The sequence below is a fragment of the Lolium perenne genome, chromosome 7 (genome assembly GCF_019359855.2).
Source record: "Lolium perenne isolate Kyuss_39 chromosome 7, Kyuss_2.0, whole genome shotgun sequence".
NCBI classification, from domain to species: domain Eukaryota; kingdom Viridiplantae; phylum Streptophyta; class Magnoliopsida; order Poales; family Poaceae; genus Lolium; species Lolium perenne.
Genome location: NC_067250.2, coordinates 258,763,964 through 258,781,728, shown reverse-complemented (window position 1 = coordinate 258,781,728; position 17,765 = coordinate 258,763,964). Strand labels below are relative to the sequence as shown.

Below are 17,765 nucleotides of genomic sequence, written 5' to 3'. Positions count from 1 at the left end.
TCAACCGGGAGCTTGGCGCCCTCTTCGACGATGAGGAGGATGAATTGGAGGTGACGGACGACGACGAGGAGGAGGCGGAAGAGGAGGAGGAGATGAACTCCAGCCACCGAACCTCGCGGAGGACGAGGCCATGGAGATGGCCATCGGAAAGAGCAAGCTCGATGACCTCGCTCAGTGGGATGGCCTCCGCGCTGGCCCAAGGGAGGCCACCGACCCATCCGCGTCCTCCTCCCGCGCCTAAGCAGCCTCTGCATTGGCAATGGCATTGGGCGCCTCCGGTCTTTATCGATCTCGTCGAAGACAATGAGAACTAGGCAACCATGGCGCACTATGTAAATAAATGGTTATATTATAAATGAAAAAAAGTTGGCAATCGGGCCGCTGGGCTACCCCACCCAAACAGACAAATGATTCAAGAAAACTAAATTGGTGTTCGCGGCCTGACCCAAACGAGCCGTTGGAGATGCCCTTATGGCTTGTGACAAAAGGTCCAATCAGCCTCTAGTTTGTTGTCAACAGCATGCACACGTACTAGTATGCCTGGAGAGGGTGTAGTTAATTTTTTCATAGCAAACAAGATCATTGCATGTATATGTGGATTACAATGTACAATTCAATCAATCTAGCACCAATCGGCTAAGAAATTAATCAAGCGCAAGTGAGCAGGAGCGTGAAATTGAGACCGGATGGGAATTGGTTAGAGCATGTCTAGTAGAACCCTTAAAACTATAAAAGTTTTCTAGGATTTACAGGCTGAGATTTGCAAGTTTTGGACACATTTACAGGTTGAAAAACAGGGGCAAAGAATAGAACCCCTAAACCCATAAAAAACGGTTATTTCCCTCCCGCCCGAAATGCAGTTTAGAGGGTCAACCCCTCTCCAACCCGTTTTTTTACAGGCCAAGAATAGATTCCCAGGTCGGACCTGGGAAATTTTTTACAGTTTTACAGTTTTAGGGGCTCTAGTCTTTGCGATTTTTTCGTCAAAAACTGTAAAAAAGCGGTTATTTTTACAGATTTAGGGGTTTAGGGGCTCTACTAGACATGCTCTTAGTTAGTAGTCGAACTGCTGCCTTGTGGAGAAAGTCTGGCCGTACTGCCAGTCGGCCGGGATGACCTTCTGGAAGACGATGTTCTGTCCGCCGGTGGAGGTGATACTGAAGGAGAGCGCCTGCTTTTCCAGGCCTGACATGCCATGCCAGATGGCGCCCCGGTTCCTGGACATCTGGATCCACCCGGTGTTGGTCCCCTTGGCCGACATGCTTTTGATCGACCCGCTGCCGGCCATGTTGGTCACCAGCACCACCTCGAAGTCCTTGAAGCCGGTGATGGTGAACCGCAACCCGCCGCTCCTCCGGCAATTGACCCGCTGATAGACGATGGGGACGATGCCAGCCTGGTAGGTGCTGATGTTGAGCCATGCTGGCTGGGACAAGTCGAAGTGCGCGCGGGGAGGGTTGCACAGCCCCCTGCCGCCATTGTTGCTGGAGAGGTTGTAGTTGGGCGGGCAGAAGTTGGTAGCGGTGACGGTGACGGTCTTGCCGGGCCTGCACATGCCGGACTTGCGCTGGTCGCAGATGATGGTGTAGCACTGCCCGCACGACGCGCCGTCGTTGAACAGCACCGTGCTCAGCGCCGCGTTGTTGGTGCCGTATCCCTGATCGTGCAGGTTCCCGTACCCACACGCGCCGACTATAGTGCCGGACCCGTCGCTGCCGCCGTAAAAGGTGGCGGTGGCCTGGAGCCAGTCCGCCCCAACCGCCGGCGCCGCCAAGCACACCACCGCGGCCAGCACCTGCAGGATGAAGAAGCCATTTCTACCTGCCATCTAGCTTCTCTCCTGCTGGTCGTCCAAACTATTTCCGAACAGAGCTCAAGAGAGATGATTGATCCTGGCTCTAGCTAGCTCGAAGGTGGAATTAGATATTTAGAGGTGAGGGATGATGCCGACAATGGTGGTGCTTAAGTAGCTCGAGGAATGTACAATCGCGGCCGGACGTACGGCCGTGTATGATACGAACGATCGAACCCAGCATATATGCACAGAATTGACTTGTGCCTTCAATCACTCCTTTTGCACCTCTACCTCGCCATTTTTCTTCTTTTTTTTGACGGAAAGACCGGAAGCGCAGCTTGTCATTGACAATAGTGGAGTACAGAGACGGCATTAGCCGCTAAACAACTATGGAAGAAGTATTATATATAAAAAATGCCCAGAGAAGGCATGGGCAACAGGAACCCTTTGGGATAACCTCTTAACACCGAGGATTAATTTAGGACAATTCCCTCCAGAATGGTTTGGTCAAGGTCAAATAAACAACTCATTCACACCAGAGCATAATACACGAGTTGCGAAAGAAAACTTCACAATTGATTGATCTACCGGCAGTTAAACAAAACTTAATAACAAGACGGTGCAAGTCAAGTCTAATTATATCCGACTCAAACTGCAGAGTCAAAACAAAAACAAAATCCGCCTCTAACTGCAAGCTCTCAACTCCCTGCTGAATCCACGAAACGTTGCTATGGACTGTATTTTCTACCTAACTATTCATGATCGAGCAAAATATTTTTTTTCTACGCGAAAACGCAAAAGCATGTGTCTGATGCATTGATAGAACGAAGATAGTTACAAGCCTAAGAAAGGGTCAAAACACCCACAAATAAAACAGGGCGACGACTAAAGGATGTTGAACACTTGCGGACATCACGAAACACCAACTCATCAACATAGGTTTGCTTCTGAAAGATAATTTTGCCGGTAAGTCCACTTAGGACGAAATTGTTAAAATAAAGTATAAATTAGGGTTGCTCATTGGGGCATTGGGCTAAAATTCATAAGGCACATACAGTAACCAAAAAATATCACACCTCACTTTTCACATTAGTTAGTGTCCCATACAAATATGTTGATCATCCTGCTGCTGACACTGGAAGAGAATGTCTTCCTTCTGAAAACAGTAAGATGTTAGTGTTTTTTCGAGCACCCTGCTACACATGAAATGAACTTTAAATGTTTAATATAACATCTGAAACAAAACAATGATGGAATAAACAATGTTACCATTAACGTATTCTAACGCACCATCTTAAAAAAAAAAAAAAAAAAAAAAAAAAAAAAAAAGGACTGAAGAGTTGAGTTTGTTCTGTACACGGAACCTCCCGTGCACGAACATTAGGTGTTGTTGCATATCATTTTATTTTAGAATTCTGAAACTTTATGAAACTTAATGAAATCTGCAGTATAGATTATCTCAAAGCAAGAAACATAGTGTATCCAATGGTAGAAACTGGCACGGGAGGTCCCGTACGTGCACGAGATTGAAGCAATTTCACGCTAGGATTGCAACTCTGAGCAACACTCTGCAGAGCACCGCATTAATGGTATGTAAGACTACCATATACACGCTAGGCTTATATGTCTAATTGCATTTTCTTTGAGTCATTTTTGGTATTGTCTAAGTTCTCTGGTCGAAACATCTAGAGATAGGAACAACACGGGTTGTTGCAAATGGTATCTCCATTACTCCGATGTCAGCCTTTAAAGCAGTATGTCCAGCGGCAAGAATTTTGAAAACCTAGTGTTACTTTTCTATTGTGAGGAGGAGTTCCTTTGGGTTTTTCCTATGGTAAATGTGCATCCTTTGGTGGTTTCCCTCGCTATTTTCATGTTTGTAATTCAGGTGTTCCATACTATTTTTCTAGAGGGTGGCAATTGGTATGCTACCGACACCTTCCATGTGCTTTTCTTCCCGGAGCTTCGGTGTTGTTTATGTTGTGTGTGGCTGCAGATTTGAGATGAGTGGGACCATGTTTCTGTGGTGAATTTTGTCGTTTGTTCGTTGTTACTTATGGTGGGTCTATGTCGACCACCGCTTTGATCGCCATTCTGGCCATCTAGAAAAATATTTACCCCACCGGAGCCTCCTCCACTATTTATTCCTTCACCACACTGCCCACCCACCTTCCGCCCCAGCATTGCCGCTCTCCACCGCATCTCTCAGCGACATGTACCCTTCCGATTCTCTCTCGGCCGCTAATCCCGCCAAGCCAGAGAGGCTTACATGTCGGCAACACATCAAGGATGACGAGGCTCCGGCGGTGGTGTGGAGGTTGGGTTGGCGCCGACCCTCTATTTGGCGACTCGGCGTGACCCGGTCGACGGACAACCGACACCCCATCGAGGAATGCCGGCCACAGCGGCTCCCTCCCATGTTTCTGAGCCTACTCCGGCCACGGAATCTTTCACATCAAGCTTCACTAGCATTTTCTTCCTGGGGATTTGATGTGTTCGTTGCATGGAAAATAAAAAAAATTCTATGGTTGCAACCACAAACGCACCAGGATAAACTGAGGTTAAGGTTAACTCACACTCGAAGATGTTCACTTGCCGATCTCAAGATCATGATGAAGACGAGCGCTACAAACTGGCAGCACTTCTGTACTTAGTCACACGTACGGCTTGATGATGACATCCGATCCCATGTTCCAACGGGCCAGCGGAAGTAGATGATCCGGCGGGACACTCCAATAACACTCCGCGACATGGTGGTGTTGGTGGAGACACTATTTGAGCAGGGCTAGATAATACCCCTTGTCGTATGTGTGGCCGTTGATCTCGAAGTTGTAGCATGTCCCTCAGCTATCCTTGCAAACACTGGAGAGCATTACAACATGTTGATATCGTTGTGAGTTCCTTCCAAGCCGAAAAAGCGTGCCCGCCTATCGTCCCACTATCGTCACCATTGCCATTTCCATTGACATTGCTAGCAACCACCGCGGCCGTCCCCATACCGATGAAGATGCCTAAGTGGCTAAGGACGGCGACCAACTACCACGAGGCAGGATCATTGTCGTGCCGCCTTCGTCGTCGGTCACCTCCGCGGGCACGAAATCTGACGCCGTCTCCACAGGCGATAGATTTCGTCGGGCCGCAAGCCGCCAAGGCGTTCAATAGCCACTCCCGCCACCGGAGCGCAACATGCATTACGTGCATGTACTGGAGTGCCAGCGCCGGTGGGCACAAGGGATCTGTGCATGCAGCGCGACGTCTCGCTGCTTGTTTTGGCTGGCACCTCAACCGCGCCACATATGACAGATGGGCCAGCACCGGAAGATGAGTCGTGTCGCCGCATCCCTCGTATCTCGCAGGCGCTGCGGTATGACCGCGGGTACCCACGGGCCGATTTCTGGCGAGCTTTTCTCGCGTGGGAGCACAAGGCGCGGCGGGCGACGCAGGAAGTGCACGATTTCTAGACCAGCGAAGAATACAACAACCTCGTCGTGGCCACCGATGAGGAGGAGGATAATGAAGATGAATACGAGGACGACGTGCCTTTCACTGCGGTTAAGCAGGTGGCGCCCCTTCGCTCGAGCCTTGGATGATTCGAAGGGCGAGAAGGAGGCCAAGTTGCTGTGGGATGGTGAGAAGGAGGGCGAGAAGGAGGCCTGGACGGGGTCGTCTGCCTGACGGCGATGGTGGCGGAGCATAATGACTCGATGCCAGGCTGCCACCGCATGTGCCGCCACTGGCCGCGTGGGTAGGGAAGCAAGTGTTGGTTGATCTGTCAGGTTCGACAGTCATTTTCAGTTAACAGAGAAAAGTCAAAACTTAACGTTAAAGGGATGGGCCCACTGGACCAACGTCCAGGGCTTGATCTGTACGTGACTTGTTCTCGTATGTAACAAACGCACCCTGATCGGGAGTGCCAAAACCAACTCGATGGTTTTGGTCCCCTGTTGCGCTGTGCCATATAAAGGGGGGAGTCTGGCAGAGATCGAAACGAAGTTAACGATCTAAACATCTGCTTCCCCCACATCCCAAAACTCTACCGATCTAGAGTGGCCAGAAGCAACGGGAAGACTGGAACCTCGCCGTGCTGTGCCAGGGCAGTGCAGGTGGCGCCCGGAGGGGATCAGGAGGATCTCCAGATCGTCATCGACCACAAGTTCGTCATCAACACCGCCACACCAAGCCTGCCTCACGCAGGCGTCGATGGGATCGTCAGTGCCCAGTAATGCAACACATCTACTCTCTCTATTATGATCATTAGGTGTTCTAGTGTCTGCTTTTGCGATCTTGTGCTACTCATGCAATTTTAGGCCTAACAATGGTACCAGAGCCTTCTGTTGCTAGCACTAGAACCCTAGTTGTGATTAAGAACATGTTTTAGGCAATTATGTTAATGTTTAGCCTTGGATTAGCCCCTGTTATGAATGTCTAGCTCTCAGATCGGTTATTTTTGTATTGAATTAGAACCATCTGCAAGCAATTATGAACCCTAAATATGAATTTTGGCTCAATTTGGAGGATGAGAACCTCACCTTACGCCGCCGGGTAGCTGCCTATCCCTCCGGGGGCCGTCGGAGCAGCCGCTGCTCCGGCGAGGGCAGAGATCCCGCGCCGCCGTTTCCTCCCGACGGAGGAGCGTGCGGGTAGACGCGTCGCGAGACGCGGAATGGACGCACACGCGGGTGGCCGTCGCGCCGCCTACCCATGTCGTCACCTAACGGCTGCCGGCCTCGCCGGTCAGCACCACCCCCTCGTCGACCCTCAAGGAGACGGCACCAGTAGCCACGCTCGACGGAGGAGCGCGCCGGACATGGTCCGTCGCACGCTGCTCCGGCGAGCGCAGCCACCGCGCCGGAATGAAGCAGGGGAGGGGAACGCGCGGTCTCGCGCGCCTCGCGCCGGGCGTGGTCGCCAACGTGCGCCTCGCGCCGCCGTTGGGCGCCTCGGGCGTGGTCGCCCCGCGCGTCGGGCGTGGTCGCCCCGCTCGCCGCCGGGCTTGGTCGCCTCGCGCCGCCAGGCGTGGCCGCGTCTCCGTCGGGTGCGGGAATTTTGGGGGAGCCAGTTTTTTAGGGTTAGGGTTTCCGTCGGGTGCGGGGCTTTTGTTCTGGCCGCGATCAATCTCGGCCGTCCGATCGCATGGACGGTCCGGATCGACGCGGGCAAGGTTAACAGGCCGGGGTCCTTCTGGGCTGAATCAGAGACTGGGCTTCGGCCCAGGTTGTCGACGGTCCAAAGATTTTCGGCTGGCGAATTTTCTCTGTTTTACTTATGTTTTCTGTTTTTCTTTTCAGTGCCCTTTTATGTTAGTTAACTAATGTTTTATGCACTGTAAAAAAACAGAAAATAATTGCCTATAAAATATGATCAGAAAATATGTTATTGTTCTGGAAAGAAATGAACCAACGAGATTTTCTTGTCTAGAATATTTAATATTTTTTTAATGTTGAATTATCAAATTAAGCATCACATATGTTGTTCCTTAAATGATTTAAAGTTGATGTTTATTTTGAGAATGTCATGACTGCAAAAATAATTCTGACCAACGTTGTATTTTTTCTGCAAGTCAACTCCCTAATGTTGTTCTAATTCGTGTCATTTCTGCCCAACGGTGTTTGACATAGAATAAGAAATTTATGGCCTGTTTGTTTTATATGCATGCAATTTTACTAATGAATGTCCATGTCAAATTTCAGCTTCCGCTGCGATGCGTTATGATGCTGTCGAGCAGTTGACCGGCAGCAACTTTCCTCGTTGGAAGAACTCCATTGAGCTATGTTTGGCTTTCAACGAGTTTGATTATGCCTTAAGGGAGGATAAGCCCGTGGCGCCAGTTGTTGGTGATACGGGGTATGATGAACTAAAGAAAACTTATGACTCCAAGATGGAGAAGTGGGACAAATCCAATCACGATGCAATGCTCGTGATGAATTCTTCCATTTCACCTGAGATTATTGGGGCTCTCCCCAAGAAAGATACTGCTAAGGAATTTATGGAAGCCTTGGAGGAGCAATTCAAAGGCTATGAAAAGGTTTATGCTCATGAGCTTTTTCACAAGCTACTTGGCAAGTATAAAAATGATGGTGATGTTAGGGGACACATACTGAGAATGATAAATGCTTCAAATAAACTGAAGCACCTAAAGTGTGAGCTCAGTGACAACCTCCTTATCATCATGATCTTGGAGTCCCTCCCTGAAGAGTTCGATCAGTTCAAGATCAACTACAATTCCATGAAGGAGAAGTGGACACTTGCTGAGATATCCCCTCGGATTGTCCAGGAAGAAGAAAGAATGATCACTACAAGAAAAGTTGCCATGGCCGACGAAGTTGAAGTCGCGCCGTGGTTGCTGGTGTACCATGGCCGACGATTTTTGGTCCCTCCGTGGTGCATGTCAAAACTTTTTTTTTCTCGTTTTTGAGGCCACCTAGCCCGACGAAAGCGGCCAAAACGTCGCGTATGGTGGCCCGGGATGTGGTGCATCTCGAAATCTCGGGTTCGCTAGCCGAGTCAACGCAAATCCGCACCGCCGAGGGATGTAGGGCCCAGATGGCAGCCTCTCTGGCATTGTTTTTTTTCTCGATCGCGCCATCTCGTTCAACGTTCTCCGATCGAGCCGTTTACGATGCAGGATCATGGGTCCCGCATGTCATCCTCTATGAACCAAAATTCTTTCTATTCTTGGATTTTTTTTGACCCCCTGATTTCTGGCTACTTCCTTTTTCTTTTGATCCCCTGCCGCCTTGGAAACGTTGAGACCGCCATCGCTAAATGGGACCCGCATGTCATCCTCTATGTGCAATCAACTTTCTTTTCTTGGAGTTTTTTTGGCACCTCATATTTGGTCACTTGCCTTTTTTCGATCCCCTGCCGCCTCTCAAACGGTGATACCGCTGCTGCTAAATGGGACCCGCATGTCATCCTCTATGTACTATAAAACTTTCTTTTCTTGGATTTTTTTTGGCACCTCATATTTGGTCACTTGCCTTTTTCTTTCGATCACCTGCCGCCTCTCAAACGGTGATACCGCTGCTGCTAAATGGGACCCGCATGTCATCCTCTATGTACTATAAAACTTTCTTTTCTTGGATTTTTTTTGGCACCTCATATTTGGTCACTTGCCTTTTTCTTTCGATCCCCTGCCGCCTGTCAAACGGTGATACCGCTGCTGCTAAATGGGACCCGCATGTCCTCCTCTATGGACTATAAAACTTTCTTTTCTTGAATTATTTTTGGCTCCCGATATTTGGTCACTTGCCTTTTTCTTTCGATCCCCCGCCGCCTCTCAAACAAAGCTGAGACCGCTGCAGCTAAATGGGACCCGCATGTCATCCTCTATGAGCAATCAACTTTCTTTTCTTGGAGTTTTTTTTGGCACCTCATATTTGGGCACTTGCCTTTTTCTTTCGATCTCATGCCACGTTTGAAACGTTGAGGAACCTGCTGGCTCATGGGACCCGCATGTCATCCTCTATGTGCTATAAAAGTTTCCTTTGTTGGATTTTTTTCACCCTCTGATTTTTGGCTTGCCTTTTTCTTTTGATCCCCTGCCCCCTTTGAAACGTTGAGTAAGCTGTTGGCTCAAGGGACCCGCATGTCATCCTCTATGTCCATCAAATTTCTTTTATTGGATTTATTCACCCCCTAATTACTAGCTACTTTCTTTTTCTTTTGATCTCAAGCCGCATTACAAACATTGAGACCGCTGCTGCAAAATGGGACCCACATGTCATCCTCTATGTACAATAAAGTTTCTTTTCTTGGATTATCTTTTGCTCCTGATATTTTGTCACTTGCCTTTTTCTTTCGATCTCATGCCGCCTTTGAAACGTTGAGTAAGCTGCTGGCTCATGGGTCTCGCATGTCATCCTCTACGAACAATAAAAGTTTCCTTTCTTGGAGTTATTTTTTACCCCTCATTTCTGGCTATTTGCCTTTTTCTTTTGATCTCCGCCCTCTACGAAACGATGAGGACGCATGTTGACAGTCGGTCCCACATGTCATCCTCTATGAACAATAAATGTTTCCTTTGATGGATTTATTTTGAACCCCTAATTAATTTCTGGATATTTCCCCTGCCGCCTTGGAATCGTTGAGGATGCTGCTGCCTCATGGGTCCCGCATGTCATCCTCTCAGAACGGTAAATGTTTATTTTCTTGGATTTTGTTGACCAAACGATTTTTGGCTTATTTTTTCTTTCAATCACCTGCAGCCTTTAAAACGTTGAGGACGCCGCTGGCTCACGGGTCCCACATGTCAACCTCTATGAACAATAAATGCTGAGGATGCTGCTGCCTCATGGGTCCCGCATGTCATCCTCTCAGAACGAAAATGTTTCTTTTCTTGGATTTTTTACCAACAGATTTTTGGTTTATTTTTTCTTTCCATCCCCTGCCGCCTTTAAAACGTTGACGACGCTGTTGGCTCATGGGTCCCCGATGTCAGCCTCCCCGTACAAGAAACATATGATATCTTGATTATTTTGCAGACAATAAACAATGTATTGCGCTCTGAACTATTTCAAACGGATAATTAAATATTTATTTTTACATAAACAAACTTATATGTTGAATCTCCTTGTTTTTTTGTCTTTGCGAAGCATAGGACTTTCCTTTTTTTTAGAAAATTCTGAACTTTCCTGTTTTGGAGTGGGCTGAAATTGTACGAGTCAAAAGGCCAAGCAGGATAGTTCGAAAGCCCAGATGTCCAGATGCAGCCCAATTGAAATCTTTCTTCTTGGATTTTTTCACCCCCGATTTCTCGGCTACTTCATTTTTCTTTTGGTTCTGTGCCGCCTTGGAAACGTTGAGACCGCTGGCCGCAAAATGGGACCCGCATGTCATCCTCTACGTACAATAAAATTTCTTTTGATGGAATATTTTTTGCTACTGTTATGTGGTCACTTACCTTTTTCTTTCGATCCCGTGCAGCCTCTCAAACGGTGATACCGCTGTCGCTAATTGGGACCCGCATGTCATCCTCTATGTACAATCAAGTTTCTTTTCTTGAATTATTTTTGGCTCCTGATATTTGGTCACTTGCCTTTTTCTTTCGATCTCATGCCACGTTTGAAACGTTGAGGAACCTGGTGCTAAATGGGACCCGCATGTCATCCTCTATGTACTATAAAACTTTCTTTTCTTGGATTATTTTTGGCTCCTGATATTTGGTCACTTGCATTTTTTTCTTTCGATCTCATGCCACGTTTGAAACTTTGAGGAACCTGCTGGCTCATGGGACCCGCATGTCATCCTCTATGTGCTATAAAAGTTTATTTTCTATGGTTTTTTTTCACTCTCTGATTTTTGTCTATTTCCTTTTTTCTTTTGATGCCCTGCCGCCTTGGAAACGTTGAGTAAGCTGCTTACACATGGGACCCGCATGTCATCCTCTATGTACAATCAAGTTTCTTTTCTTGAATTATTTTTTGCTCCTGATTTTTAGTCTCTTGATTTTTTCTTTCGATATCATGCCACGTTTGAAACTTTGAGGAACCTGCTGGCTCATGGGACCCGCATGTCATCCTCTATGTGCTATAAAAGTTTTTTTCTTGGATTTTTTTTCACCCTCTCGATTTTTGGCTATTTGCCTTTTACTTTTGATCCCCGGCCCCTTTGAAACGTTGAGTAAGTTGTCGGCACATGGGACCCGCATGTCAACCTCTATGTCCATCAACTTTCTTTTCTTGGATTTTTTTGACCCCCTAATTTCTAGCTACTTTCTTTTTCTTTTGATCTCAAGCCGCATTTCAAACATTGAGACCGCTGCTGCAAAATGGGACCCGCATGTCATCCTCTATGTACAATAAATCTTGGATTATTTTTGGCACCTCATATTTGGTCACTTGCGTTTTTTTCTTTCGATCTCATGCCGCCTTTGAAACGTTGAGTAAGCTGCTGGCTCATGGGTCCCCCATGTCATCCTCTACGAACAATAAAAGTTTCCTTTCTTGGAGTTATTTTTGACCCCTAATTTCTGGCTATTTGCCTTTTTCTTTTGATCCCCTGCCCCCTTTGAAACGATGAGGACGCATTGTTAAGGTCGGTCCGACATGTCATCCTCTATGAACAATAAAAGTTTCCTTTGGTGGATTTATTTTTACCCCTAATTAATTTCTCGGCTATTTCCTTTTTTTTTCTTTTGATCCCCCGCCGCCTTGGAAACGTTAGGATGCCGTCGCTTCATGGGTCCCGCATGTCATCCTCTCGTAACGATAAATGTTTTATTTTCTTGGATTTTTTTACCAACTGATTTTTAGTTTTTTATTTTATTTTCGATCGCTCGCCGCCTTTGAAACGTTGACGACGCTCGTCGGCTCATGGGTCCCCGATGTCAGCCTCTCCCGTACAAGAAACATGTGATATCTTGATTATTTTCCGCATAATAAATGTTGTATTTCGCTTCCGAGCTATTGCAAACGGATAAATTAAATCTTCATTTTTACATAAACAAACTTATATGTTGAGTGTCCTTGTTTTTTGTTTTTGCGAAGCATAGGACTTTCCTGTTTTTTTTTGAGAAAAAACCGAACTTTCCTGTTTTGGAGTGGGCTGAAATTGTACGAGTCAAAAGGCCCAGCAGGATAGTTCGAAGGCCCAGATGTCCAGATGCAGCCCAATTGAAATCTTTCTTTTCTTGGATTTTTTTCACCCCCTGATTTCTGGCTACTTCATTTTTCTTTTGGTCCTGTGCAAAATGGGTCCCACATGTCATCCTCTATGTACTATAAAACTTTCTTTTCTTGGATTATTTTCGGGTCCTGATATTTGGTCACCTGCCTTTTTCTTTCGATCTCATGCCGCCTTTGAAACGTTGAGGAAGCTGCTGGCGCTTGGGTCCCGCATGTCATCCTCTATGAACAATAAAAGTTTCCTTTCTTGGAGTTATTTTTGACCCCTAATTTCTGGCTACTTCCTTTTTCTTTTGATCCCCTGCCGCCTTTGAAACGTTGAAAACTTTCTTTTCTTTGATTATTTTTGGCACCTCATATTTGGTCACTTGCCTTTTTCTTTCGATCCTCGCCGCCTCTCAAACGGTGATACAGCTGCAAAATGGGACCCGCATGTCATCCTCTATGTACTATAAAACTTTCTTTTCTTGGATTTTTTGGCTCCTGATATTTGGTCACTTGCCTTTTTCTTTCGATCCCATGCCGCCTTTGAAACGTTGAGGGAGCCGCTGGCTCATGGGTCCCGCATGTCATCCTCTATGAACAATAAAAGTTTCTATTGTTGGAGTTATTTTTTACACCTAATTTACGGCTACTTCCTTTTTCTTTTGATCCTCGCCGCCTTTGAACGTTGAAGAATCTGCTCGCTAATGGGTCCCACATGTCAGCCTCTATGGACGATAAACCTTTCTTTTCTTGGAGTTATTTTGACCCCTAATTTCTGGCTATTTTGCCTTTTTTTGGATCCCGTGTCGCCTTGGAAACGTTGAGGATGCCGCTGCCACATGGGTCCCGCATGTCATCCTCTCGTAACGATAAATGTTTCTTTTATTAGATTTTTTTACCAACTGATATTTGATTTATTTTTTCTTTCGATCCCTTGCCGCCTTTAAAACTTTGACGACGCTGCTGGCTCATGGGTCCCGATGTCAGCCTCCCCGTACAAGAAACATGTGATATCTTGATTATTTTGCAGACAATAAAAAGTGTATTTCGCTCTGAGCTATTGCAAACGGATAAATTAAATCTTTATTTTTACATAAACGAACTAATATGAATCTCCTTGTTTTTGTTTTGTTTTTGCGAAGCATAGGACTTTCTTGTTTTGGAGTGGGCTGAAATTGTACGAGTCAAAAGACGTCCAAAGAGGTTAGAAGGCCCAGATGGCTAGGCAGCCCCAATTTATATCTTCCTTATCTTGGATTTTTTTGATCAAAAGGCCCAAGCATGGGTACATCCTTTTTCTTTTGGTCCTGTGCCGCCTTGGAAACGTTGAGGACGCTGCTGCCTCATGGGACCCGCATGTCATCCTCTATGAACTATGAACTCTAAAAGTTTCTTTTTTCTTGGATTTTTTTTCACGCCGCTGATTTTTGGGTATTTCCTTTTTCTTTTGTTCCCCTGCCGCCTTGGGACCCGTATGTCATCCTCTATGTACAAAAAACTTTCTTTTCTTGGAGTTTTATTCCCCCTAATTTCGGGCTACTTTCGTTTTCTTTTGATCTCAAGCCGCATTTGAAACGTTGAGACCGCTGCTGCAAAATGGGACCCACATGTCATCCTCTATGTAAAATAAAAGTTTCTTTTCTTGGATTATTTTTCGCGCTCTGATTTTTGGCTATTTCCTTTTTCTTTCGATCCCCTGCTGCTTGGAAACGTTGAGGATGCTGCTGCCTCATGGGTCCCACATGTCATCCACTATGAACAATAAAAGTTTCTTTTCTTCGATTTTTTTCACCCTCTCGCTTTTTGGCTATTTCCTTTTCATTTGATCCTCGCCGCCTTGGAAACGTTGAGGATGCTGCAGCGTCATGGGACCCGCATGTCATACTCTATGTACAATAAAAGTTTCTTTTCTAGGTTTTTGGCTCCTGATATTTGGTCACTTGCCTTTTTCTTTCAATCTCATGCCGACTCTCAAAGGTACAATAAAAGTTTCTTTTCCTGGATTATTTTTGGCCCCTGATATTTGGTCACTTGCCTTTTTCTTTCGATCTCATGCCGTCTTTGAAACGTTCAGACCGCTGCTACAACATGGGACCCTATGTCATCCTCTATGTACAATGAAAGTTTCTTTTCATGGATTATTTTTTGCTCCTGATATTTGGTCACTTTCCTTTTTCTTTCGATCTCATGCCGCCTCGGCCCTCTGAAACGACGAGTAAGTTGTTGGCTCATGGGACCCGCATGTCATCCTCTATGTACAATAAAGTTTTTTCTTGGATTTTTTACCCCCTGATTTTTGGTCACTTGCCTTTTTCTTTCGATCCTGTGCCGCCTTTGAAATTGTGGACGCTGCTGGCTCATGGGTCCCACATGCCAGCCTCTATGAACAATAATATTTCTTTTCTTGGATTTTTTTACCCCTGATTTCTGGCTATTTGCCTTTTTCTTTGGATCCCCGACCGCCTTTGAAACGATGAGGACGTCGGGCCGGGCGCATAGCTCCCACATGTCAGCCTCTAAGAACAATAAACATTTCTTTTCTTGGATTTATTGTTGACCCCTAATTAATGGCTACTTCGCTTTTTTTTTCGATCCCCAGCCGCCTTAGAAACGTTGAGGTCGCTGCTGGCTCATGGGTCCCATATGATAGCCTCTATGAAAAGTAAAACATTTACTTTCTTGGATTTATTTTTGACACCTAATAAATGACTACTTGGTTCTTTTCTTTTGATCCCGTGACGCCTTTGAAACATTGAGGGCCCTGCTGGCTCATGGGTCCAACATGTCAGCCTCTATGAACAATAAGAGTTTCTATTGTTGCATTTATTTTTGACCCCTAATTTCTGGCTATTTGCCTTTTTTCCATGGCCTGCCACCTTAGAAACGTTGAGGACGCTGCTGGCGGGGTCCCACATGTCAGCCTCTTTGTACGATAAAAGTTTCCTTTGCTGGATTTATTTTTGACCCATAATTTCTGGCTATTTGCCTTTTTCTTTCGAACTCCACCGCCTTTGAAACGTTGATGACGCTGCTGCAAACTGGGTACAATATGTCAGCCTCTTTGTGCGATAAACCTTTCCTTTCTTGGATTTTTTGGACACCTGATTTCGAGCTACTTGCCTTTTTCTTTCGATCTCCTGCCCCCTTTGAGAAACGTCGAGAACGATGCTGGTTCGTGGGTCCCACATGTCATCCTCTCTGAATGATAAATGTTGAGGCCGCGGCTGCAAGATACGTCCCACATGTCACCGATCGTTGAATAAACGTTTCCTTTCTCGAATTTATATTTGACCCCTGATTTCTGGCTACTTTGCCGTTTCTTTCGATCCCCTGCATGTCTGCTACTCCACCGAAAAATAGACCGGCATGTATTCATCATAATACCGGTAGCTAATTTAGGAAAAATGTGTTCATCACGGGATTCAAACAAAGATCTTCATCTCTGCTAAATTTTGATTTCACCAAAAACCGAACAGCGTGTGTTCATGACTTTAAGTTCACAAACACTATGGTTTCTCTATAAAATAAGGTCACCAACCGTTCCTTTATTGAAGGCATTTGCGAAAAGTGTCTTTGGCTAATGGGCACCAAGTTCTCGCCGTTTTAAAAAAAATCAAATATTATACATATTTGTTTCAAAAAAATCTGAAAATGAATGTAGACATAATAAATAAAGTAACCTACAAGCGTGTAAAATTTTAATATGACATTCTTTATATTGTAGACTACACAAAAAAGACAAAATCTGTTGAAATTTGGAGATTTGAAATATGCATACCCAGATCCACACGTTTGTTACTTTTGTGTAGCCCAGAATTTTTTGTATTTGAAACTGAAATTTTGCACGTTTATGGGACAATTCATTAGCTACTCCATGATTTTTTTTCTAATTTTTTGAACAAATAAATATATTTTTTATTTTTTCTAAAATAGCAGGAGCACTGGTGCCCAAGAGCACCAAATCTCTTAATAGGCATTTGTGCCTAATAGCGTGAGCTTAGCTAATTTTTTAAGAAAAAAGATGTCCATTGTGGTATTCAGGACAAAGATCTTCATGTCTGCATCGCACCAAACAACAAACCAGCATGTATTCATCACAATACGGGTAGCTAATTTGTGAAAAATATGTTCAGCACGGGATTCAAACAAAGATCTTCATCTCTGCAAAATTTTGATTTCAGCAAAAACCGAACAACGAATGTTCATGAGGTTAAGTTCACGAACACTATGTTTTCTCTATAAAATAAGGTAACCATCTGTCTCTTATTTCTCAAGGAAAAACAGGTGGAAGTGTTGGGACGAACCACACGGGTGCTTCGGCTCTATGTTCAATCTTCTCTTTTTTGTACTGCAATCTTGAGCCTATGGCAGGACCTCCATTGACGTGCATTCTGCACCAATTTGGCCTTGGACGTATCCATGTATCACGGGCGCGATTGTGGGTAGCAAAGACACAGTCAGGTTTGAACAATTGGAAATCTGGTTCTGCAGCCTCTGCGTCGATTGGCGGGGGTAGCATGAAAATTGGGTGATTGAGTCCAAGAAATAAAGAACGCCCTTCAAATTGTTCAATCTTTCCCACCTTGCCTCTTCTACAGGGTCCAAGGTATGGGCAGATCTCAAGAAAACGTAGCACCGTACCAAAGGATAAGACCTCAGCTTGTTACCCATATGTAATATTGAAGGACCGAGGATGGGCCGATAACCTTTAACCTGAATCCACGCGAGATCAGATTCACCAGTAATGGACTCTGCTCTCATTGGTGCCAGGAACCAAGTGCGCTGGTCAGAAAATCCAAGAAATACATCTTCATCTTCATAATTATGATTATCACCATCATCATCTAATTCTTCATCATCTAATTCTTCATCATTGAATTCGTCTTCTTCTAATTCTTCTTCTTCTAATTCTTCTTCATCAGCATCATTATCTTCATCGGCACCTCCATCGCCTTGAGCCACATTTGCTTCATCATCTTCCATGACAGCATCTCCCTCGATTTGAGCGAAAATTGCAGCCACTTCTGCTTCTTCATCTTCAATGACAGGGGCGTCAATGAGACGCGGGGCTGCATGTGTCCCTGCAATGCACAAAGATCAACCACAATGCAGCAAGTAGGAACTACACTGAAAATTATCTCTTCTCTTCTATCTTCTATTTTCTACTACTATAAGGCACCAGTTTTTAACAAGACATGTAGCAGCAATTCCAACTGTTGGTGTCCAAAATCTAACGGTTGGGATTAGAGGTATTCGCGTGAAAAAAATACCACACCAGTGTCCACTGTTTCTAGAACCGTCATGTTTCCATTGTGAAGAAAAATTAGAGCAGTCTCACGCCGATATCACACGTCCCACTT

General features: G+C 45.4%; 1 protein-coding gene across 1 annotated transcript; it reads right to left on the bottom strand.

Annotated features, from left to right (window-relative positions):
- Positions 1-1,054: 1,054 nt before the first annotated feature.
- On the bottom strand, positions 1,055-1,966 carry LOC127311979 (expansin-A18-like). Its single transcript, XM_051342453.2, has one exon. The coding sequence runs from the start codon at positions 1,826-1,828 to the stop codon at positions 1,055-1,057; it is 774 nt and encodes a 257-aa protein (XP_051198413.1). The 5' UTR covers positions 1,829-1,966.
- Between the last annotated feature and the right edge of the window lie 15,799 nt (positions 1,967-17,765).